The sequence below is a fragment of the Haliaeetus albicilla genome, chromosome 12 (genome assembly GCF_947461875.1).
Source record: "Haliaeetus albicilla chromosome 12, bHalAlb1.1, whole genome shotgun sequence".
NCBI lineage: Eukaryota > Metazoa > Chordata > Aves > Accipitriformes > Accipitridae > Haliaeetus > Haliaeetus albicilla.
Window position 1 is genome coordinate 43,065,848 of NC_091494.1, and position 24,083 is coordinate 43,089,930.

Here is a 24,083-nt window from a genome sequence, read left to right on the forward strand (position 1 = left end):
GCCTCCTGGGAAGCACAGCTGAGGCCAGCGGCAGCCTGGCACGTTTTATTTGAAATAAAGGCCGGCAACGTGGGGATGCTTGATCCACTGCCTCACTGCATGGCGGCAGCCCCCCCCCGGTGTACCCCTCCAGCCGGGCCCAAGCCGCCTCATTAAGGTGAGCCCGCGCCCTTGCCCGGACGGGGTCTGGCTGCCCCCCCAGCAGCGGCAGGGGGGGTTCGCAGTGCCCCCCGGGGGCACCGGCATCCCCGGTCGCCAGCTATCCCCCTCCCCGGGGGCCACCCGCGGGCACAACTCCCACCCCGGTGAGGGTGTCCCCTGGCCCGGGGACGCGCGGGGGGGAGGTCTGGCGGCCCCGGGGCTACCCGCGGCCCCAGTCGGGGCAGCCCGACCCGGCCGGACCCGGCTTTCCCGGCTGGGAGAGGAGGGAGGGGGAAGGCTGGGGCGGGGGGGGGCCGCGGCCGGGCCGGCCGGGACTCTCCTCTTCTTAGAAGGAAAGAGCGTGAAGGGGAGCGGGAGGGGGCGGCCGCGCTGCCCGGAATGGGCCGGCGGTGGCTGGCGGCGCGCCGAGGCGGGCCGGGCCGGGCGGGGCGGCGGGAGGGCGCCGGGGAGCGTTACAAGAAGCCGCGCAGTTCCAGGAACCCGAGGGCGGGCTCTGCGCCCGCTATAAGAGGCCTCCCCGGGCAGCCCCAGCAGCTCCGCCGCTCGCTCGCCCGCCGCCGCGCACCGGTCCCACTACTGCCGCCGCCGAGACCGGCCCCGGCACCCGCGCCCCAGGTACGGCGCTGGCCGGGACGGGACCTCGGGAGGGGGGTGGCGGGAACCGGTGCGACCCGCGGGGAGGGATAGCCAGGCACCGGGAATGCCGGTGCCTCCCCGCCCCCCCAGCAGGGGATAGCCCGGGACCGGGGATGCCGGTGCCCCCCCCACCGCCCCTCCGGAGGGTGGAGGGGAGGTAGCCGGGGGCTAGCGGAGCCGTTGCCCCGCGGCGAGGGAATAGCCGGTGCTCCCCAGGGAGGGTGGTAGCCGGGGATGCCGGCGCCCCGGGAGGGCAATAGCCGAGGACCGGGAGTGCGGTGCCCCCCCCCCGGCGAGGGTGATAGCCGGGGATGCCGGCGCCCCGGGAGGACAATGGCCGGGGGTGCGGTGCCCCCCGGGGAGGGTGATAGCCGGGGATGCTGGCGCCCCGGGAGGGTGATAGCCGGGGGCCGGGGATGCCGGTGCCCCGCGGGGAGTGAGACAGCGGGGACCGGCAGAGCCGGTTTCCCTGCCCACCCCACCCCCCCACCCCCGGCGAGGGAGCAGCCAGGGTCGGGGGGGATGCGGGTGCCCTGCGGGGGAGGGCGATAGCCCGGGACCGGGGATGCCGGTGCTCCTGGGAAGGGACAGCCGGGGACCGGGGGTGCCGTGGCTCACCGCTGTCTCTGCCGCAGGTGATGGTGTAGCAGCGGCTGCTCCCGGCAGCAGCACCCCGAGCGCGCAAAGCTGGCTCCCTGCGCCATGGTCACCCACAGCAAGTTCCCCGCCGCCGGGATGAGCCGCCCCCTCGACACCAGCCTGCGCCTCAAGACGTTCAGCTCCAAGAGCGAGTACCAGCTGGTGGTGAACACCGTGCGCAAGCTGCAGGAGAGCGGCTTCTACTGGAGCACGGTGACGGGCGGCGAGGCCAACATGCTGCTGAGCACCGAGCCGGCCGGCACCTTCCTCATCAGGGACAGCTCGGACCAGCGGCACTTCTTCACCCTCAGCGTCAAGACGGAGTCGGGCACCAAGAACCTGCGCATCCAGTGCGAGGGTGGCAGCTTCTCCCTGCAGAGCGACCCTCGCAGCAGCCAGCCCGTGCCCCGCTTCGACTGCGTGCTCAAGCTGGTACATCACTACATGCCGCCCGCGCCCTGCGCCGTCCCCGAGCAGCCGGGGGAGGCCCTGCACCCCAAGCGCACCTACTACATCTACTCGGGTGGCGAGAAGATCCCCCTGGTGCTGAGCCGCCCGCTCTCCTCCAGTGTCTCCACCCTGCAGCACCTCTGCCGCAAGACCGTCAACGGGCACCTGGACTCCTACGAGAAGATGACTCAGCTGCCGGCTCCCATCAAGGAGTTCCTCGACCAGTACGATGCCCCCCTCTAAGGGGCCGGCGGAGCGAGGTTACACGCTACAAGCACAAGAGCAGGGGACAGGCACAACACCCCACCGGCGCGGGGACTTGCAGGGCACACCAAGCCTCTCCCTCTGGGAAGGAGAGGAGGGGGACTGGGGCAAGCCGCCGTGGGCCCGATGCTGTGGCCAGCACAGCCTGGTGCCCTTGGTGCTGGGGGGACCCCCTGAGGAAGCACGACACCCCCTTTCCATGGGGAAGGAGACTGCTCCGGTCGGACTGCGGATGTTACAGTGCGCCCAGCGCAGAGGCCTCCCCGTCGCAGCTGGGGAGAACCTGACGGCAAAGCCCCCGCGGGCTCGGGCAGCCAGGATGGCACCCGCGGCACGGGGTGATGTGCGCCCCGGCAGCCGCATCCCCGCTGCCGTGGCGGGACCACACCTGGGGGTGTCCTGGCGAGAGCCCCCTTCTGCCACCAGAGAACGGAAAGCACTGGAGTCCAGCTAGTGCCTGATCACTTTTCCTCGGTTTTAAGGGGAAAGTGTTTTTTGCCCGTAGTGTACTTTACCTCTTGCTGCCTCCTTGTGGGTGGAAGCTCCTTTCACACCAAGCCCCAGACTTGGAGGTCGCTGCCTTTTTCCCCTCGTTGCCATTTACAAGGGGACTAAGCCTTAATATTGTCCCTGCCCCGTGGTCTGGGTTACTGCACATCGTTTGGTGACGCTGCACGATAACGGTCCCGGTGACATGCCGTGAAGCCTGAGGGAAAGCAGCGTGTCCTGACATCGCTGAGAGTCCCACGCAACCACGTCTGCAAGGAGCACCCTGGGGACCCAGTGCTGCTGCTGGACTGTCACTCCCGAGTGTTGCACCCCACCTCTGTCCAGCCGCTCCCTGCAGACCCTGGCCATGCTGCTCCGTGGGGGCACTGATTCCCATGGGAATGCGGCAGGAGGATCCCCTGGAGCGCACTGTCTCGCAAGTGCTTTTCTGTGTCCGCCCGGAGAAGCGGTTGGGTTTTCCTGGCTTTTTTTTTTTTTTTTTTTTTTTACCAAAGGGATGTTTACAGGCCAACGTGAATCACTGTCTTTTATAAAGATTCCATCTTCACCTCCAGCCTCGAGGGCTGAGCAAAACCATGCTTGAAAATTCAACCAAAACAAAACTCAGATGAAACTTTGCACATATTTATATTTATATTCAGAAAGGAAATGTTTCCATAATTTATAATAAAGAGCACTATTTTTTAATGAAAAACCTCATATCTGGTTTGTTTCCTCCCCTGCACCCCCGAGGCCACTCAGGCCCCTGGCGTGACGCACGTCCCTCCCTGGCTGCTGCCCTCGCTGTGACGCCGGGATGGTGTTCACACCACGTAAGCGCCGGCTTCCTGGAGCCGCTTTCTGTGCTGGGGTGATCCTGCCATGGTGACTCACAGCCCCAGCACTCAGGTATGTCTGAGCCCCCCGACATCGCTCCACCAGCCGGGCTGAGCCACGAGGCACTGCGGGAACAGGACCTGCTCCCAGCTCCAGGCACGTGGTGCAGCCGCAAACTGGCCCTGGACCGTGGGACATGACCCATTGCCCTGGGCACGTTGGAGCCAAGTTGGTGGCCAAGACTGGCCTGTGGCACAGCCCCGCTCAGCAGCGCTCGTGCCACGATGTGCTGTGCTCTGCACCGAGTCCCTCCTGCCTCCCAGCCTTGCCCCAGCCCAGTTTTGGGAGGGGAAGGTGGTGGCGGTGTGTGAGGGGGTGAAGAGCTGCGGGAACAGGGCACCGAGAGGTGCGCGGTTAGAAAAGGGTTTGTGGTGCTTCCACTGCAACCGCAGCGGGCTCAGGGGAGGGGGGGCTAAGCAGGAAGGCGGAGAGGGTTAAGCAGGGAGGCCGAGGTCCTGCTCACCCCCATGGCACAGAGTTAAAAGCTCCATCCCTGAGACATTGGGGCTGTCCTGTGCAGACCCCAGCCTGGCCCAGAGCAGGTGCCCGAGGAAGGGTATGAGAGGAGGAAGAGGAGGGAGAGGATTTCCCCCAGTGGTCTCCCAGACCCCAGCAGTGCCTGGTCCCCTACTCTTGCCTCCCTCAGAGGCACTGACTGTGAGAGTGAGAACCAGATATGGGAATAAACCTGCAGCTCCAGCTGGCTGGAGAGGAGCGTGATGCCTGCATTTGGGAGGGCGTAGGGGAAACTCCTGGGTGGTGGGCAGCCCCCCACAATCCCGCAGAGCCCCCAGCAGCAAGGATCAGCCTGTGCCTGGGCACCCTGTGCTTCACAGCCCCTCCAGCGCCCGCACAGCCCCCGCAGCATCGCCAGCCCCGCACCGTGGGCACTGTGCCAGGCATCACGCACCATGCTCCCGCACGGGAAACCCCAGCCACTGGGAAAAGGCTTCCCTTAGGAATCACCCCAGAGCAGAGGGATGGCAAATGTGCCCTTTCGGGCCGCAGGCACGGCACAGTCCCAGCGACTATTTTGGTGCTGCTCTCCAGGGCCATGGCTCATGGGCTGCCAGGAAGCGCCGCACGGCCTGCCCGGGCACCCGCCGGAGCTATGCAAAGAATGTCCATGCGCACGGGTGGCCGCCCGCCAGGCCCTGCCGAGGCACATCCCCGACGTCAGGGCTCCCGGCAGCACCGGTGACTCCCGGCCTTGTGCCAGGGAACAGGGTGGGAGCAGTGCCGCAGGCAGAGCAGCCCCCGGCTGGCAGGAACCATCGCCCCTGCGGCGCTCACAGCACCTGGGGAGGGACCTGGAGCATCGCGGCTCTTGGGCAGAACGAGGCACGGCAGGGGATGGGAAACCGGGGCCCTGGGGGGACCTGAGCACTCCCAGACCCCCCTTCCGGCAGAGTGAGGGGGTTCACAGCACCCGATGGTGGAGCAAAGCGGGGAAGCTGCCCTCCCTGGAGCAGCTGGGCTGCCTGCAGCGGCCCTGCCCGACGGCCCCGGCTGGACCCCAGCCTTCCCGTCCCTGCAGGAACGGCCCCAGCTTCACCACTTCCCAGAAGGGCCCCGAGCGCCTGTGCCACTGTTCGGGGGCCTCTTCCCTCCTGCTCAGGCCACAGCGGTGCTGCAACCCGCTGCTGAGTCGAGAGTCCGGGAAGCTCCGCCAGCCCCACGGGTTTCTTGGAATAAACCCAACCTCGCGGCAGCGGTGACGCGGCGGCCGGCGGGCAAATCCCTGCCAAAGGTTTCACAAACCTCTCGCCTTCTCCAGAAAAGCCGAGCGGACTTGGCCCCGCATTTCGTAAGCAGCCAATCGAGCGTGTCACGGGCAGCCAGTTCCCCTCTGCCCCATGGCTGGGGCAGGCTAAGCTCACCCCCTGCGGAGGCTTCCTGGACAGGGAAGGCATTCTCGGCGGTGATTAGACCCCGTCGCTGCGCGGCGGTGCTGGGAGCGGGATGGGAAATGGGGCACAAGCACAGGGGGCCAGGAGTGGGGCTGGGACACCGTGGTCCTGCAGCTCCCCCCACCCCATGTCTCTCGGGACCGGGCACCAGGTGGGTGCAACAAGGCTGCCCGCCGAGCCAGGGCTGAGCAGGGGGATACCGCAGCCCCGCTCAGCCTGAGGCCCCAGCTCCCAACTGCCTGGCCAGGAGCATTTGGGCGATCAGCTGGCATCCCCAGAGAGAGGCTCAGGGCAGCCTGAGGACTAGCCGGCAGTGAGTGCAGAGGCAGCCACAGTGAGCCAAGCTGGGCAACCCAGCAGCCGAGCAGGGTGCCCGGTCTCCTCGCTGTGCTGCACCAGCCCTGGGATGGTCCAGGCACCGGCACTGGCACTGGCACTGGCAAAGCACCCTGCCAGGCAGCAGCCCCAGGTGCCATCCTCCCTGTGCTGAACGGGCAGCACACAGCTGAAGGCTGAAGCCGCCCGTGGGCTTTCCTCTGTGCTGGGGCTGAGCCGGCACCAGCAGGGATGGGACGGGATGGGACAGGATGGGACGGGACAGGTCAGCCCGCAGCTCTGCTCTGCCTGCTCTGACCACGAACGGCCCAAACCTGGCATGGCTGGACTGAGCAAACTAGTGCTGGCCCTGCCCTGCCCGGGGCACTTTTAGGCGACTGCAGTGCCCTGCACCAACTGGCCAGCCTACAGCATGGGGCTGCAGGGCCCAGCCTGTTCCCAGCTGCCTCCCACTTGGGAAGACTTCTGGCTTGTGCACGTCCCCAGGCAGCGTGGGAGCCACAGGCTGAAAACCGGCAGAACTCACTGCAGCTGTAAGCACAGCCTGTCCCCAGTGCCACCACCTCCTCTGCGCTGTGACGGTGGCCATGCAGAGCAGGGTGAGAGCGAACTGGGCCACACGAGAGCCCGTCGAGGTGCTGGGGTGCAGGAGGGAGGTTGGGCAGGGACAGACAGCTGCCCCGCTGCCCCTGGAACCCCCCGCCTTGCCCCAGCCTGGCTTTCCCAGAGGGGAGCAGGGCAGCCGCCAACGCTTCCCACCACACTGCCGGCTTGTTACTGGCACCAGAAGGAAGTGTCCGCCAGGATGGTGAACCCAAACCCTGTGGGGTCAGGGGGTGCAGGAAACCTGCTCTGGTGCATGCCAGTATCTGCAGACCCAAAAACAGGAAACAACTGCAGCCTGCGATTGCCGCAGGCAAACAGCCCCTGGTGGGGCAGGCAGCACAGCAGTCACGGGGGCTCGGCCGGGCACTGCGGCTCTGCTCTGGGTACCCCAGCCGTGTGGCAAAGCATAGCCAGAGGCCATGCCCATGGAGCTGGACAGACCCACAAGGGCACCCCAGCCTGCACCGGGACCAGCAGCCTGCCCTGGGCCACCGGCGTGCAGAGAGCAGCCCCGTCCCCTTTGCAGGAGCAGTGGCCGTGCCAGGAGGGGACCTTCCTGCTTGGAGCACTCTTGTCCCACCTGGGCCACGCTGGGTCCCTCCAGGCAGCATGCGCAGGCAGGGTAGGACATGGTGCAGGCGCCAGCCCCGTGCCGGCCGGCCGAGAGAGCCCATGGGACAGACTGGCCGTAGGGCAAGGCACGACCCACAGCCTGTGGTGGGAGGGAGGTGGCACTGTATGGGGCACCCTAGCAGTGTCCTGCTGGGCTGGCTGGGCTGTCACCCAAGGGGCAGGTCACCTGCCAGCCTCTCCTGTCCTTCCACCCGGGACTCGGCAGTCACCCCGAGGAAGGTGGCAGTGAGCGGCAGCACCAGCGGCCACCGGGGCAGCAGACCCAGGCAGGGAGCTCGCCGCGAACACCCCGACCTCGCGGCACACCCCTCGCGCACTTCCTCCTGCCTCAGCTCCGCAGCGCCAGGACGTTCCCACATCCACCGCTGCGTTTCCCAGTAGGATGCAGGAAAGGGCTGTGCAGCAGCCGGGGACTTACTGTAAATGGCACCACCTGCTCTTTACATGGAGCACACGTAAACACAATGGCACCACCACACGTGGCAATTCCTCTGCGGGCCAGGGCCAGGGGGATGGTTGGGAACAGGGACTGAGACATCTGCTTCCCAGCATGCTGCCGGGAAGCACGAGCTCAGGCTTTGTGGCACAGCCCAGGGCTGGCGCCGGCCACCCCAGCTGCAGGCTCGGGATGGGTGATTGCTCCCTGCACTGGAGGAGGAGTGGGGCTGAGCAGCCCTGCAGCTCGACATTGCTGGGGCCCACGGGAGCCCCCCGGTCCCATGGCATCCCCTCATCTTGCCCCTCTGCCCCAGCAGGCACACACAGTGCAGTCCTGTGGTGTGGCACGAGATCCCCGGCCCCAGCAGGCGCTCGGCCGGCTGTAATCCATCCCATCGCTGGTGCAGAGGAGGCAGAGCCTTGGTGGCCAGGGGAGCCGCAGGGGCTGCCTTGAGCCCCTTCATCACATGCCTGGCTTGGCCTCCAGCTCTTCCTGGCCTGGGCAGAGCTGCGAGCAGGCGGGGAGCGCAGGGCAGCAGCAGGACCCCCGTGCCCAGGCCAGGGTGTATTTTGGGATGCAGATGCAGACGAGTCCAGAGGCCTGTGTACATCCCCATGGAAACCCCTCTCTGTTGCTGCTTCTCCAGCCAGGCCCACAGTCAGCTCGGAGGGAGCCAGCAGCTGCAGATTCCTCACTCCTTCCATCAGCAGCTCTGCAGGGCTGCCCTGCTCCGGCCCCCCCCTGCCCAGCAGCCGCAGCCACATCCACCAGCTCACCGCTCCCTCTTGCCCGCCAGCCGGGCTGGGGGTCCTGCTGCCCTACTAGCCAGCACCGCCCTGAGCTTTGAGAGATGCGGACCCTTCACCTGCCCCACAGGATCCTGCGATGGAGCAGCCTCTCCCACCACTCCACAGCCACTGCCTGCCCCTGCCCACTCCAGAGTCTGCCAGGGCTCGGTCCTGCACCTCAAGACCACTGGCCACAGCGTGGGGCAGAGCTCTCGCTGCCCAGGCAGAGGCGGGTGTTCAGAGTGGAAAACCCCCCCGGTGCGGTTCCACAGCCCGGGAGGAAGTTTTCATCCCGGCAGTGGCAGCTGGAGCCCAAAGAAAGTCTTGACATTTCAGAGGAAGGTTTCAAACAAAGCCGTGTTGCTGTGGCAATGGCAGCCGCAGGCCCCCCCGCCCCGTCCCGCGGCTGGGGACACAGCCAAGGCAGAGGGAGCAGCAGCCCAGCACCAGTGGTGCCTGGGCTGCAGGGTGGGCGGACGGCCGTGGGCCACGTCCTGCAGCCCCAGCCCTGCCCCAGTGCTGGGGCCAGAGGGTCCCACTGCCACATGCCACCTGCACCGTCCCCGGGAGGGCCATGCCCAGGGTGGGTGGCGGGTGCCGGCACACAGGCAGACCCCGTCCCACACCCTCCCTGGCATCAGCCCTCTCCCACTCCCCAGCCAGTGGCCCCAGCCTGGGCCCGCACTGCTCTTGCACCTGCATTTGCAGCGAGAGGCAAGGTACCTGCCACTCAGGTACTGCTGGCCATGAGCATGCCGATGGCATGTCATGGGAGGTCCCCACGGGTGCTTCGGGCTGCAGGCTGCCAGCTGCCTTGGGTGTGTTTGCCCAGCACAGTGCAGAGTCCTTGGATGACCCTGGCAGAGCATCCGTGGGCAGGTGCCAAACCCCAGCCCTGGAGCATCTCTTGGCCTTGCATCAGCCCTGGCCTCAGCCCCAGCGCAGGAGCAGGCAGTGGCAATGCCACACACGCAGCTGGGGATGGGGGTCCTGGATGTGGGACCCTGCATCCATAGGGCTGGTGATGCTGCTCCCAGTCCAGCCCTGCCCACCTACCCCCTCCCCACCAGTGCACGATGCCAGGGGGGCCAAAGGTCCCCACAAGCGTGGCGGGCTGTGCCTGTCCCACGGCTCCCGGGGCCCCTCGGCAGAGAGCAGCCCAACCTGCGCCAGCCATGCTGGGGGCGATGGGTGGAGGTGGTGCCATGCTGGGCGAGGTCGGGGCGTGCAGCTGGCAGAGGGCACAGCTGGAGCAGATGTTCCCTAGAAGGACCCAAGGGCCCCGTCTCAGCATTTAACGAGTGGGAATGGGAGCGAGCACTTTACTGTAATTCCAGCAATTACATTGTTCATCCTTGGCAGGCGACACCAGTTGGTGTCCAGCGCCATGGGATCACGATAAGCCACCTGGCACGGAGACTTGGCAGCGCGCCGTGCCGCCGGGCAGCCAGCCAAGGCAGGGCAATAAAGGGCTGCAGAGCGAGGTGCGAGGTACGGTAAGGGCCCGCCCCAGGAGTTCCTGTCACTGGCACGGCCCCAGCGCACAGGTGCCGACTGGGAGGGCCCTGGTGCCTGTGGGTGCCTGCTGAGCCTGCAAGACCAGGGATCCCCAGCCCTGCAGCTCCAGGGAGCGGAGATGCTGCATGGCGGGAGCGGAGGAGATGCTGCACGGCGGGGGCCCCTGCGCCCATGCAGACTTGCTGAGGCTGCCGGCAGAAGGATGCTCCAGCCGCCCGAGCGGCAGGGAGGGCTTGGGGCAGCGAGGTGCCGGCAGGCTGGAGGAGACCCCCCACTTGCCGGGTGCAGGAGGGGGCTCGGGGACGGGGCGCAGGCTGCACTCGAGGGCCCATCACCCCTGGTGTCCCCGGGTAACTGGCATCGCACCCAGCCAGCACCTCCCCAGCCCCTGCTTGCCTGTTGCTGCTTCCAGGCAGGCGCTGCCCCCGGGCTCTCTTTCCCTGCATCACCCGCCCGCCCTGGCCCAGTCACCACATCTGCCGGGTGGTCCCCGCCGGTGCCCGGGGCCATGCGGGAGCAAGGGACAGTTGGCACCCAAGGGACGGGAGTGTGAGCCCTGCTGAGTCATCACTTCGCTGTTCTCGTTTTTCCATGGTGCTGTTGTGCAGTTTGCTGGAAGCTAGCTAAGAGCCATGACTAATCTGTTCTCAAAACAAGCACAAAGAGAGCAGGGAGGTTTGTGCAAACCCCGCGGGGAAGAGAGGCTGAATCACAGCGTGGGGCTGGGGGAGGCAAGCAGCCGGGAGCAGCTGGGAATGCGCAGCCACGGAGCAGCCCTGCGGGCAGCACCTGCGTGCGGTGGGCACAGCCCTGGGGCTGGGCAGGGGCAGCGAGGACCCCCGACCTCCCCTCCCATCCTCTCCCCATGCGGTGCAGTTGAGCTAGGCAGGGCCGGGGTGCAGGCAGCGTGCCGGGGCGGGGTGAAGCAGGCAGCGCAGGCAGGTGTGGGCCATCAGTGCTCAGAAACACACGTGCAGTCGCCAGGGTCATGCGGTTGCCGCAGGGTCGGGGCTCCCATCCTGGTCATTTCTGCCCTGCAGGGAAGCCACCGGCTGGGGAGGCCAGGGAAGGAAGCGCAGGAGTTTGCTCTGGCCGGAATCGGGCATCCATTGATTTGCTGTTATTAAAACCAGAGCTGCTGTCGGGAACTCTGTAGCCTGGCTGCCCTCGCGTGTGCTTCCTGGAAAGGGCCATCCTGCGTGCCTTCGCCGGTGGGGGACAGTCCCCTCAAAGCACCTGGCCGCGGCACTGGCCCACGCCGGGTTCAGGTGGCAGCTGGGGCACGAGAGGCTCCCGCGGGGATGGGAGCTGGGGAGTCAATTCTGTGCTTGGCGCCGACCTCTCCGCTGCCCAGCGGCTCTCAGCCCCCCACCACCCCAGGCCCTCCTCAGCTCGCCCAGCACCCCCAGTGCTGCCCACGGGGCTCAGGGCGGCCCCGTCACCCCGCAGCGGGTGCTGGTGGCGGCAAGGGCGCAGTGGCACTCACTGCCCCTTTCTTCGTCTGCTGGGCTGAAGAGGGTTTACTGGAGAGGCAAAGTCATCGCTTCCAGTGGCGGATGAATCACCCCTGTCAGGAATTCTGCCCGGGGGCTTTTCTGTAAGAGCGTGGAATTTCGACACGATGGAGGGCCGCCGCTGCCGTGCCCTCCCAGCCCTGTGGGTCCCTCCTCCTTGCACAACCTCCCGCCGGGGTTCCTGTTCCCAGCCCTGGCCCCGCAGCTGCAGCAGCTGCCGAGGGGCCCCAGCCACAGGCACCCCGGCACGGGTGGTCCCAGCCCACGGCAAGGAGCGGGGCCCTGGAAGCTGCTGGAGCCAGCTAGGGGGTCAGGATGACCCCGGGTTCCCAGCGTGGCGTAGGTGCCCACAGCCACAGAGCTGCGCACCCCGGTGTCCCGCATGGCTGCCCCAGCCATAAGCAGGTCCCTGTGGGGCCGTGGGCTTGCCGGTGCCGCCTGTGCTCAGCACCGCGTGGCCAAGGCTGCTGGCAGGCTGTCTCCGTGGCAGTCGTCTGCGGTTGGGAGCCCCCAGCTGCATTCGCACCCACAAGCAGGTGCCGACAGAGGGGAAGTGGCGGGTCCCAGCCAAAGTGGGTGCACCGTCTCAGCAGCAGCACCTTCCCTCTGCCCCAACCGGGCACATCCCGCCCCCATTAGCGCTGGTGGCACCCCAGACCGACGGGAGCGGAGTGGGGGACGCCGGCGGGGCAGAGGTGTGCAGCCACGGATGGAGGGGCAGCTCCCGGCAGACACCCGCCCAATGCTCCCGCCACCATCCTGGTGCCATCCTGCTGCGGGGTCACGGCAGGGGGACACTGCTGACTTGGGGGGACACCACCGGCCTGGGGGCTGCCCCGGCATGGGCTGCTGCAGCCTCTGGGCCAGGCTACGGCTGGAGGGGAGGCAGGGAGGGGGCCAGGGGCTGGGGCTTTCCCGGCAGCCAGCAGTGATCCCACAGGAGCCCAGCCGGTTGGTGGGGCCATGCCGGGGCTGGGGTTTCTCTCAGTTTTCACATGCTGCATAAACTCTCTTTCAGAGTGAGAGCAGAGGGGTTTCATGATAAGGGGAGAAGCACACTCAGAGCAGGAACTGAAATGTCACTTTTGAGACTGGTGGCTCTTCCCCAAGCCAGCCACCCGGCACAGCTTCGCCGCTCTCCTGGCAGCATTGCAGTAAAGGAGGCTGCTGGAGCAGGGGCTGGCCCTACCGCACGCCCAGCCTAGCCCGCCAGAACCTGGCGTATGCTCCAGCTGTGCACACAGCGTGGCCCCGCTCTCTCCAGCATCCTGCTGCGGCCCCCGCCTGCACAGGCTCGTCCCACGTCCCACCATGACGGCCTCTGCAAAGCCTCAGCCCCGCCGATCCCCGTGGCCAGGGCAGAGCTGAGCCCAGCCCCGCAGCCTCCTCCTTCGCTCAAAACCTCTGCTGCCCAACCAGCCCGCCCCCCCTTGGGGGCTCTGCCTCAGGCTCTACCAGCATGCCAGGGCTGGCCATGGGGGCCAGAGCAGGGGGACATGGCGGCCAGCATGCAGGAGAGGTGAGGGGGCTCAGACAAACCCACCAGGCAGACGAAGCTGGCAGGAGCCCCTGCAAGTGAAAGTGAGCCCCAGCCCAGTCTGCGGCCGCGGCAGCTGCACCGCGGTGAGCACGGTGTGGCGGGGATGGTGCTGGTTCCCCACACACACTGTGCCGCAGGCAAGGTGAGCAAACAGCCTGGCTGCCCCCAGCCCCACAGGACCCGTGCTGGTGAGGCAAGCGCATCATTGTGGGAAACCAGAGATAACAGGTCCCACTTCCTGGCGCCTCCTTTCCTGGACACAGGGCTGCCGGGAGCAAAACGCACAAGAGCCCATTCCCAGGAGGCCCTTCTTGATGCGAATCTCCTCCGTGCCCCACTCTGGGCATCCCAGTGAGGCTCCCGGCCAGGCTCAGCCCCACACGGCCAGTGTCCCTGGTAGGGAAGGGACAGCCGCTCCAGGCAGGGCAGCACAGCACTATGTGGGGGTCACAGGGCTCGCAGCCTTTGCAGCCTCCCTGCGCCAGTCGGGCACATCTGCTGCAGGCAGCTTCGGTGCGATGGGCCCACGTGCAGGCCCTGCCACCACTGCGTTGCTTCCCGGCAGGGGCCAGCCGCCGTGCGGTAGCCACCAGCCACAGCTGCAGCGATGCTTCCCGGAGGGCTGGGTAATTTGCCTGCCCTGCTTTGCATGCCTGAGGCTACCCCGGGGGCAGGGGGATGAAGGGTGTGCAGCACGCCTGGTATGGTGGGCACAGCCGTGGCCCCCAACCCAAGGCAGGACAGGCAGGGGGGCAAAGCCACCCCCGGTCCAGCACACTGAGCACCCAACAGCCTCTCCGTGTCTGGAGGAAGGGAGGTGGGGGATGTGGGGATGGATCAGGACACCGGCTGTGGGAAGCTGCTTTATTTTGCTTTACACTTTCTGCCATTCCTGGAAACAAACAGCTGGAGGGGCCACTCTGACCTGCCTGCTGGGAAGCAGCCTTGGCCCCCTTGGCCCCCTTGGCCTCTGCCCCTCTCTGCCCTGCCAGGATGCTCCATGCCCAGGGGCTGCCTGCCACTCCCTGAGGAGCCGCTCCTCGCCCAGAGGGTCTCACACGCTGTGGCTGCCGAGCCCAGCCTGCCCCTGAACTCATCCAACCGCCCTGAAACCTGGGGGGATGTTCATGCCTCAGTGTCACAAAGCAACCCCAGCCCCACTGGCTGGGACCGCTGCACTCGGGCCCCCTTCTGCTGCATGCAGCACTCACGAACCCCGTGGGCTGCGATCCCGTGCACGGAAGCTGAGCAGCTCCATCCCAACCCTGAGCCGCCTGCGGGCTGCGGTCCTGCACACCGAGGCTGAGCAGCTCCATCCCAGCAAGCCCCACGCATTAGCACCAGGTTGATTTATAGAAATCCGATGGCTGGGGCTGCCAGTGCCTCCTGCCAAACCTCATTAACGGCTGGCCTGGGAGCAAGGCAAACAGCTCGTGCAGCAACAAGGAAATCCTTGTTTAAGCATTTCTGGCCATGCAGGGCCCTTCCCCTCACGCCCAGGGGAGGGGGAGGAGGAGGAGGGGGGTGGTGGTGATGGTGCAGGCCACAAGCCCCAGGCTGGCACCACCTTGGCAGCCACAAGGAAGGAGATGCAAGGGGACATAGTGGGGTCTGCACAGGGAGAGAGCCCCCAGGATGGGCTGTGAGCCGGGAGGGAGCGGGAAGCCACAGAGGCACGGTGCGGGGCAGAGGGTTCCCACGCTGCAGCACCGAGGTCTGCCCTCCTTGCGCCACCACAGCAGCGCTACTAAACCATGGGGACACAGGGACACCAGGGTGCCAGCAATGGGTGACCAAAGGCTGGCTCAGAAGGGCACTGCTGCTCAGCTGACAGCTTCAGGCAGCTGAAGGGCTTCGTGGCTCACTCCTGCCCCTCTGTCTGGGGCCACCGGCTGGCCCCCTGTGCTGTGCCATGCTGTGCCGTGCCGTGCCATGCCATGCCATGCCGTAGGGCAGAGCTCTGCCAGGGCTGGCCGAGGCTGTCCCAGAGGGATTCACCAGTCCACCCTGCACAGAGCAGCCTGGAGGGAGCTGGGGTAGGATCCTGCCTGCCCCTCGGTGCCCCCTGCTCCCACCCACACTGGGTTCCCAGCACAAAGCACTGTCTGTGGGCACAGTGAGCTCTGGGCACACGGAGCTGCTGGGAGGCCGTGGGAGCTGGTGATGGCATGCCTGCCCTGCGGCAGGCATGGGGCACCAGCATGGCTGGCCCGCAGACCTGGCACCGGTGAGCTCCAAAGCAGCCTCAGCGACCTGCATCCGCCTGCCCCACATGTGGCTCAGGATCTATTTCATCATCTGGAGAAAAGCATTTACTGCCAATAAACGGGCTAATTAATTCTCCTCAAAGACCTCTCAATTATTCATCTCAGGCCACAGAGAAAACAATTACAGCACTTACCTCAGCCCTGGCTCGGCCAGTGCAGCAGCCAGCATGGGGCCACGGCTGGCGGCAGGCAGGGCACAGCCGGGGCCGGCCCGGCACAGCTGCCATCACAGAGCCCCAGCTCCTGGTGCCTGGCCAGCCCCGGCTTTGCCCACCCCGCAGGAGCAGCCCTGTGGAGCTCTGGGGAAGGGCTGCTGAGCTAGCAAAGCCACCCAGCCCAGACCCATCACCAGCAGCAGTGCTCTCCCAGGGTGACCCCGAGAGCTTCTCGCAGCACTAGGGCTCAGGAGCAAGGGGACCTACCCGGCCTCCTGCACCGCTTCTTGCCGCATGGGTCTAACCCCAATCTGCCCACGTGGAGCCAGAGCCGCTGCATCCCATCCACCGAGGACATGGGAGCAGTTTGCTCCCTCCTCACCACCCACCTGCAGTGGTCTCCTCTCCCCATCTTTGTCGAGCAGCCCAGCCGCTCTCCCCGCCTCCACCGAAGGACACGCACCTTCAAGCCGTAGCCAGACCCAGCCGTGGGTGCCCACTGCAAGCAGGGGCTCAGGCTGCATGCCCCAAGAGCTGGCTCCCAGCACCGCCCAGCCCGGCGCAGCCCATTGCTCCTGCTGGGCTGGGGCTCGGCAGGACCCCATCCCACCTGAGGCCACCCAGGGGCCAGGCTGTGCTGGGGTCCCCCTTGGAGAGGGGCTTTTTTCCCAGATTGTTCTCCAGCTCCTTGGCCCTTGGGATGCTCCTTCTGCCCCACAGCGGGGTTGAGCCCCTGCTCCCTCTGCATCAGCTGCACCTCGAGAAGGAAAACCCACTGCACTGCTGGCACTGTGAGCTCGGGGGTCCCTTCCCGTGGTCCAGCCGGACCACCCCCGCGCAGGATGCGGGCGCAAAAGCCTCCCGGGGCCGGGGTCCGTGTCAGCCCTCTCCCACTCACCTCCCCCGTGCACGGCGGGTCGGGCTGCTCTAGCACTGCCGTCCCGCCGCCCCCCGGGACCCCCCCCGACTCCCCGGGGAGCAGGGGCATCGCTGACCCCGGGCGGGCGGCCGGCCGGAGCCCCCCTGCGCAGCTCCGCGGGGCGCCCGGCCCCGGGCTCGGAGCCACCGGCCGGGGCAGCGCGGGGGGCCCCGGGCGGCGGCGGGGCCGGGCCGGGAAGGGTTAAGGGCGGCCCGCGCCCCCCCGGCGGCCGAGGGGCGGGCCTGTCGGGAAGCCGGGATTTCTGCGGTGGTTTTACTGGAAAAGTTGTTGCCGGCGGAGGGAGGGGTCACCCGAGCAGCCCCGGCAGGTTGGGGACGGGGGGACCGGCCGGCACCGCACCTCCCGCCAGCTCCGCTCCGCTCCCGCGGGCCGGGCCGGCCGCAGCCCCGGGGACCGGCAGCATCCCCCGGGCTCCGGCTGCTCCGCCGGCCCCCGCCGGGCTCGCTGCCGGGACGCGGCACAAGCTCGCCCCGGCTGCCGGCCGGAGGCCTCACCGGCGCACCGCTCCCGCCGCTGGGCCGAGGGACGGCCCCGGCCAGCCCGGGGGCCAGGGCCGCCAGCTGCCACCCGCCCGGGGGCTCTGCCCGCCGTGTCCCATGGGGAACAACCGGCCCTGAACCACAGCGACGGCAGTCGTGGCCAAAGCTCACTCAGTGCTGGCCAGCCCCGCCGGCCCTCCTCCAGGCGGTCCCACCCCACCTGGTTGGGGTGGCAGCGCCCGCCGGCTGCGTCCCAACAGGGCCGTCGAGGGTTTGGTCTGGGCTCAGGCTGCTTCGGATGCCGTGTGTGCGAGCAGCCACCAGCACACGCCCCAGGTAGCCCGGGCCCAACACGTCAATGGCGCCTTTACGCTGGGACAGCGGCAGGCTGGGGCCAGCAGAGAGGCCAGCGCCTGTCCCTCAGTGCCGCGTCCACCCCCAGCACGGCCTGGCACTGGTTGCGGCATGGCACGGCACGCTGGACGCCTGGCTGTGCCCCTGGCAGGCTGAGCCAGGAGCCCAGCACGTCCCAGCGCTTCCAGGCATCGCTCCATGTTTCCCGACAGTAGGAAATCACTTGGCTCCGCAGCTCCTACCCCTCCGGGGATGATTGATGGTGGCTCCCCCCTGCCTGGGTGGGAGCGGGGCCCTCCAGCCCGGCCAGCCCCAGCGCACAAGGACGAGCTATGGCAGCCTGCAGCACAGGCAGCACGGCCACGGTGCCAAAGCAGCCCAGCAGGAAAACACCCCCGAGCTCATGGCAAGCACTTTGGGGTCGCTGCCAGGCCCCGCAGCCAGCTGCAGTCAGCTGGCACAAGACACCCAGGGCACCACCTGTGCCACCGGCACTCCCATGCCTGCAGCCCCCACCCAGCCCAGCCTGCAGCCCACCGGCTCTGCTGGGAGGCCGGGAGCAGAGTGCCAGCCGCCAGCCCTGACCCCAGGACAGCCATGTGAGCCGGAGGGCAGGCGGCTCGGCCCCAGCCCGGCGATGGCCGAGGAGGCACAGCCACACCAGTGCTGGCCACCATGCCTCCCCCGGGCCCGCAGCCCCTCCTGAGGCGCACGCAGAGGGGACGCGTGTCGAGGCTTAGCCTCAGGGCTGGAGGCCGGGACGTGCAGCTGGGCGAGCGGGCAGAGCCTGGCAGCGGCTGCTCCCAGAGCTGCCTGTGGGGCCGGGGGCAGGGGGAGCCCGGCCGGCTCCGGGAATCGCCCCGGCGGCTGCCAGGCCTGTGGCAGGGAGGGCGGGGGGGAAACCCGATCCTCCCCTGCGGGACCTGGGCTCCGCTCCCCGCTCCCAGCCAGGCCTCTGCTGCTAATTTTAGCCCTGGGGAGGCACCGCTGGAGCATGAGCTCAGCCCACCGCGACTGCACGTTCTGTGGGGACGGGAGCCGCCGCCGGCGCTGGCAGGTGGCAGCCGTGGGAGCCGTGGCACAGCGCGGCCCTGGGCGAGCCCCCAGGCGAGCCCCCACAGCCGCTGGCCGAGCCCCCACCGAGCCGCCGGCCAGGCGCCGGAGCTGCCATCCCGCTGCCCACACGCCTGCGGCCTTGGCTCAGCCAGCCCCACACGTGGCCACGAGCCCTCCCGCCGGCCCCAGTGCTGGCCCCGCCAAGCCCCCACCATGGCCCTGCTGGGCCCTGTACAGTCAGGGGAGCTCATTAGGTGTCAGCGGCGGGGGGAGACCCCTGAGGCAGTGGGGCTGGCAGGACATGGGGCTCCACGGGGGAGACCCTGCCACGCTGCAAGGTCCTGCAAAGGATGTGGCTGCCTCCCAGCGAAGGAGTCCCTGCATGGCTGTGGACCCCAGGTCCTACCTGGGCTGGGGGGGGCTGCACAGCACAGAGCCCCGAGCCACCCCCTCAGGTCTCCGAAACCAGCGCTTGCAGGGGCTGAGACAAGAAGCATGGCCAGGACAGGTGCTCTCCCAACACCAGGAACAGTGCTGCAGCCAGCCCCATGGGGCACCCCAGGGCCACCCGGCCACCCCTGCCAGGAGCAGCAGGAGCGGATGGGTGAGCAGCTGAGGAGGCCACAGCTGAGGGATGCTCCAGCCAGCTGGCCATTCCCGAGGGAGCAGAGAAAGTGGCTCCAGAGCCTGCCCTGCCCTAGGGCAGCTGCCTCAGACACAGTGGGGTCCCCAGCCCAGGGCCCAGCGGCTATACTTCCCCCCCAGCCCTTCACCTGCTGCGTGACCGGCCGGGCTGCCCAGCGCTTACTGGAAGAGGAAGCTGCTGGGAAGGCAGCGCGTGCAGCGGGGCAGCTTTGGGGAGGAGAGGCTCGGCTCAGCAGCCGGCAGAGCTCGGCTGTCCATGCTCCCAGGTCCAGGGCCAGTAACGGGAAGCGTCTGCTCTCAGTGACGGTAAATCAGATCGGGGAGATTAGAGGCCTTTTTGCCTAATCATGAGCAGCTTGAAGTTGGAGGACAAGTTCCTGGAACAAAGAGGAAATGGAGGCAGTAAATAAAGAAAAACTGTTAACATGTGGCCCTGTGTGTGAAAAACGTCTCCGTGAAGGACTGTTTATGGCTCACTCATCTGCAGGGCTGACAGAACAGGCTGCTGCGGGAGGTGGTGATGAGGCCCCGCGTGCAGGGGTGCAGGCAGGACGGCAGGCGTGCAGGCAGCCAGCCAGGGCAGCTGTGGGGGGCTCTTGGATCGGAGGGAGAGCTGGGGGGGCTGAGGCCATGTTGTGGCAACTGGCAGAGGGAGGAAGATGGCAGCAGCATCGCAGGGGCCATGCCACAGGCAGCTGGACGGGGCTGTCGGGGAGGCTGCATGCACGGGGAGGCAGCATGCACGGGGAGGCAGTGACACGGCACGTGCACCAGGCGGGCAGGGGCCAGGCAGCGTGTGCTCCCCGAGGGGAAGGAGGGCACCCGAATGCACCTGCCCCACTGCTCTCCTGGCAAGTGCCAGGAGAGGTGCCAAGTGCTGCAGAGCTGTGCCCCCCTCCCCGCCTGCAGCATGAGGGGGGCACAGCCCAGGCTTTCCCAGCAGAGCCCTGTGGCCATGGGCCAGGACTGCCCTATGGAGCATCACCAGCCTCCAGCTGGTCCAGCCCGACGGGCGAAGATGGGAGTTCTCACTACTGTGCTGGGCACGTGCCCCCCTGCTCCGGGGACAGCAGGGATTTCTGCCAGGATCCAGATGCCTGTGGGCCCCCTCTCTGGCGCAGGCAGAGAGCACCGAGAGCTGCAGAGCTGCCCACAGCCAACAGCAGCACTGCTGCAGGACATGCCTGCCCGTGGTGCCACAGGACGGCGTGTGTCAGCTGTTTCCAGGGCAGGCGCAGCCTGGAAGAAGCCAGAGCCATTTCCCAGCAGCAAGGTCACCCCGCGCCATCCCTGCCAGCAGCAGGAGCGGCGTGGTGGGAGCCATTGCTGTTCAGCACGAGGCGCTGTGGGCCTGTGGAAAGATTTGGGGATCCTCGGGGAGCTGCGACCGAGTGGGCGCAGGCAGCTTCGTGCTGGCGCTCCCTCCAGCAGCACGGCTGGGACGAGCAGAAGCTCCTGGCAAAGCGAGGGGCCGCGGGAGAGCCGGGGGCCCGGGGCAGCACACCCCCCCCCCCGTCTCCCGCAGCCCCTCCGCCTGCCCCCACACCGTGGCTCGGGGGCGCCGCGGGCGCGGGGGACGGGGAGCCCCGGGCCGCCCTCGGTGCCCACGCTGGAGCCGCCGCCCCCGCGGGTCCCGGCCCCAGCCCCGCCCGCGACGGGGACCGGGGCCGTCCCGATCCCGATCCCGCCCCCGTCCGCACACGCCCCCGGGAGCCCTGGCGGCGGGGCGGTCCCGGCGATGCTGGCGGCGCGGGGCGCGGGCGCGGCGCTGCGGCGGGGCCGGCTGCTCGCCGCGGGGGCCGGGGCCGGGGCCGGGGCCGGGGCGGTGCAGCCGCGGGGCCCCCCCCGCGCCGTGGACCTGCGGAGCGACACGGTGACCCGGCCCTGCGCGGGGATGCGCCGCGCCATGGCCCGCGCCGCCGTGGGCGACGACGACTACGGGGAGGACCCGGCGGTCAACGGTGGGCTCCGGGCCCGGCAGAGCCGGGGGAGGCGGCCGCCCCACACCTCCCACCCCGGTGGGGTCCCTGCCTGCAGGCCCCCCCAGGCCAGGGGGCGGCCGGGATGGGGACCCCAGAGGAGGACTTCTCCGGGGGGGCTGGGGGCGGCTGCCTGGACCTCGGGGGTTCCCGACCTCCCCCCCCCGTGCCCACCCAGGGCCAGCAGATGTCGTCCCCCCCCTCAGGACCCCCGTGCTTCTCCCCCCTGCAGAGCTACAGCGCCAGGCCGCAGGGATCCTGGGGATGGAGGAGGCTCTTTTTGTGCCCACTGCCACGATGGCAAACCTCATCGCCGGTGAGTGCCCAGGGCTGCCAGGTCGCAAACCGAGGGGCAGGTTTATGTCCCCATCCTGTGGAGGGTGCGGAGGGCGAGAACAGCCCCGCTCCTCCCTGGGGTCCCAAGGAAAGCCCCACTTCTGCTCAGGAAGCTGCCTGGACAGCCACAGGGGAAAACTGTGGGCAGCAGGTCCTTTCTGACTCGGGTGCATCTCCTTACCCCCCTCCACCTCAAACTGGTAGCAGCATGGCCCCGCTCGGACCCTGATCCCTGCTTCATGCTGCTGCTGAGCAACCCCTCCCCTTGGGTCTGCTCATCCCTGTCTCATGATCGGCCTCCACTCTGCTCCATTAACCTTTACCCAGTTCGCTTTCCTGCCTTCCTGTGAGCGGGGGTCCGCTGTGCGCTGCATGGGATCATGGGCCCTGCTCCAGCCCCGGCCATGTGCATGCACCAGGAGTTGAGGCTGTGCCCCCCAGCTGCTCCCCCACCTCCAGCCGCTGCAGGCACCCCCCGGGCGACAGCCCCAGCACCGCCGGGGACAGAGCGGGTGCCCCGTGCCCGCAGGAGGCCGCGCCGCTGCTGCAACGCCGTGCTGCCTGCCCAGCCTTCGCGCGCCAGAGCCCCCCAAACCGCCCAAGCGCAGGCAGCCGGCAGGCACCCCGGCTGAGCCTGCCTGCCCCCCCCCCGCACACGGTGCCAGCTGGGCACTGGCCCCCTCCCTCACGGCCCCTCTCTCTCCCAGTGATGTGCCACTGCCAGCGCAGGGGGGCTCAGCTGCTCCTGGGCCGGGACTCCCACCTGCACCTCTACGAGCACGGCGGGGCCGCGCAGGTGGGTGCCGGGGGCGAGCGGGGGCCGGCGGCGCAGGCAGGGCCGGGAGGGCGGCTTGCTGCTGCCCTCCTCTGGCTGCCGGGGCCGGGCAGGGCGGAGGATCGATCCTTCGCTGGGCTGCGGCTGCAGCCGCAGAGGGCCGGGACCCCCGTGCACCGCCACCGTCCCCCGTCAGCTCTGCTCTTTGCCCTGCCCTGGGCGCAGGTCGCTGGGGTCCACTCCCAGGCGCTGCCGGACCTTCCAGACGGCACCTTGGACCTGCACCGGCTGGAGCTGACCGTCCGTGACGCCCACGGCAGCCGGTACCACCCGCGCCCCGAGCTCATCTGCCTGGAGAACACGCACAGCTCGGCGGGGGGCCGGGTGCTGCCCCTCACCTACCTCCAGCAGGTAGGAGCCCACAGCCGGCCACTGGCCGCAGCCCTGCCTGGGCGCAGGCAGCCGGACCCAGCAGGATGGCACCACGGGGACGCCAGGGCCTTGCCGAGGAGCTCAGAGCGTGGCTCATGTTGGTGCCGGCTGCCCCAGGGGTCCCTTCCAGCCCAGCTGCTCCTCTGCCTCCCCCCAGGTCCGTGGGCTTGCTGACCGCTACGGACTGCAGGTGCACATGGATGGAGCGCGGCTGATGAATGCGGCGGTGGCCCAGGACGTGGACCCAGCTCAGATCACCCAGCACTGCGACTCCGTGTCCCTCTGCTTCTCCAAGGTGTGCTTGCATGGGGAGGGGGGGTCCCTGGGGCCAAACGGGACCAGCACAAGACAGGGGCTCGCCCCTGTTCGGGGGCACCAAGCTGAGCCCCCGCCTTGCAGGCTGGGGCATCCCTGAGCACGTCCCTGGGAGGGGCAGGGGGCTGCTCCCCAGCACAGCTTGGGTTACCCCTCTGGTGGCTCCGCAGGGCCTGGGTGCCCCAGCCGGCGCGGTGCTGGCTGGACGCAGGGAGTTTGTCGCTGAGGCCTGGCGTGTGCGGAAGCTGCTGGGCGGGGGGATGCGGCAGGCTGGCGTGCTGGCAGCCGCTGCCCGCGTTGGACTGGAGCATGCGGAGGCGACGCTGCGCAGAGACCATGACAACGCCCAACGCTTTGCTGAAGGTATCTTGGGGTCCCTCGGCACGCCGGGAGGTACAGGCGCCCACAGCCTAACGCCACTCCCTCTGACCGGCTGTGCAGGCTTCCAGGCACTGCCACGCAGCCAGGTCCTGCCCTGCCTGACAGCTTGGCGTGGGCCCAGCCTTATCCCCCACCCTCACCGCTGGCTGGGCTCACCGCACCCAGCACTAGCCGGCACTGCCAGAGCTGATAGCGGTGCGGGCACCTTCCCCGAGCAGCCGTGCTGGATCTTGAGGATGCTGCTGGGGTCCCTGCCTAGCTGGAGTGCCGGGACGATGCCGTGCCTGTCCCCGCAGTGCTCACAGTGACCCTGGTGCAGCACAGGGGGGAGGGTGAAGGGACTCTCCTTCAGCCAGGGTCTGGGGCAGGGCTTCGGCAGCTTCCTCTCCCGGGAAGCCGGGCACTGGGCTCCCAGCCTACTGCCTCTACCTCCCCCAGGCATCCAGGAGCTGAACTCGCCCGTCTGCTCTGTCAACCTCGCAGCGGTGGAGACAAACATTGTGATGGTGAGCATCAGGGGAGGCTGGCTGTCCCCCACAGAGCTCTGTGAGCACCTGCGGGCAGTGAGTGAGGAGGAGCTGGCCGAAACCGGCCAGGCTGTCAGTGTCCTGCTGTTCCCCTGGTCGGCACACACCGTGCGCGCGGTCTGGCACCGCGATGTGTCAGCCTGTGACGCCGAGCTCGCAAAGAACAAGCTGGAGTTTGTGGCCAGGAAGTGCCAGGAGAAGCTGGCCCTGGGACTGCGTCCGACTCCTCCGACTCCTCCGAGCGCAGGGGGAGCCTGAGCATCCTCCCAGCCCCAACCCCGGGGGCAGTTGCCTCCCCCTGGCTGCTGCAGGCAAGCTGGTGGGCTGTGGCAGAGTTGTGGTTTAACCCCAGCCAGCAACTAAGCGCCACGCAGCCATTCACTCGCTCCCTCCCCACCGAGTGGAATAGGGAGAGAGAATAGAAAAAAAAGTAAAACTTGTGGGTTGAGGTAAGAACAGTTTAATAGGACAGAAAGGAAGAAAATAATAACAATAATAATAATTAAAAAAAAAGGATTGGCATATACAAGTGATGCACAATGCAATTGCTTACCACCCGCTGATCAACACCCAGTTAGTTACTGAGCGGCAGTTCCCCCCAGTCCCACTTCCCCCAGTTCA

General features: G+C 68.0%; 2 protein-coding genes across 2 annotated transcripts; both read left to right on the forward strand.

Moving 5' to 3' along the window:
* Positions 1-652: 652 nt before the first annotated feature.
* Positions 653-3,355, forward strand: SOCS3 (suppressor of cytokine signaling 3). Its single transcript, XM_069799509.1, has 2 exons — positions 653-777; positions 1,434-3,355. The coding sequence occupies exon 2, from the start codon at positions 1,501-1,503 to the stop codon at positions 2,128-2,130; it is 630 nt and encodes a 209-aa protein (XP_069655610.1). The 5' UTR covers positions 653-777; positions 1,434-1,500; the 3' UTR covers positions 2,131-3,355.
* A 17,077-nt stretch (positions 3,356-20,432) lies between these two features.
* Positions 20,433-24,065, forward strand: LOC138688259 (uncharacterized). Its single transcript, XM_069799518.1, has 7 exons — positions 20,433-20,678; positions 20,929-21,012; positions 21,740-21,828; positions 22,033-22,218; positions 22,397-22,534; positions 22,725-22,917; positions 23,374-24,065. Exons 1-7 carry the CDS (start codon positions 20,456-20,458, stop codon positions 23,718-23,720), a joined length of 1,260 nt encoding a protein of 419 aa, XP_069655619.1. The 5' UTR covers positions 20,433-20,455; the 3' UTR covers positions 23,721-24,065.
* Positions 24,066-24,083: the final 18 nt, after the last annotated feature.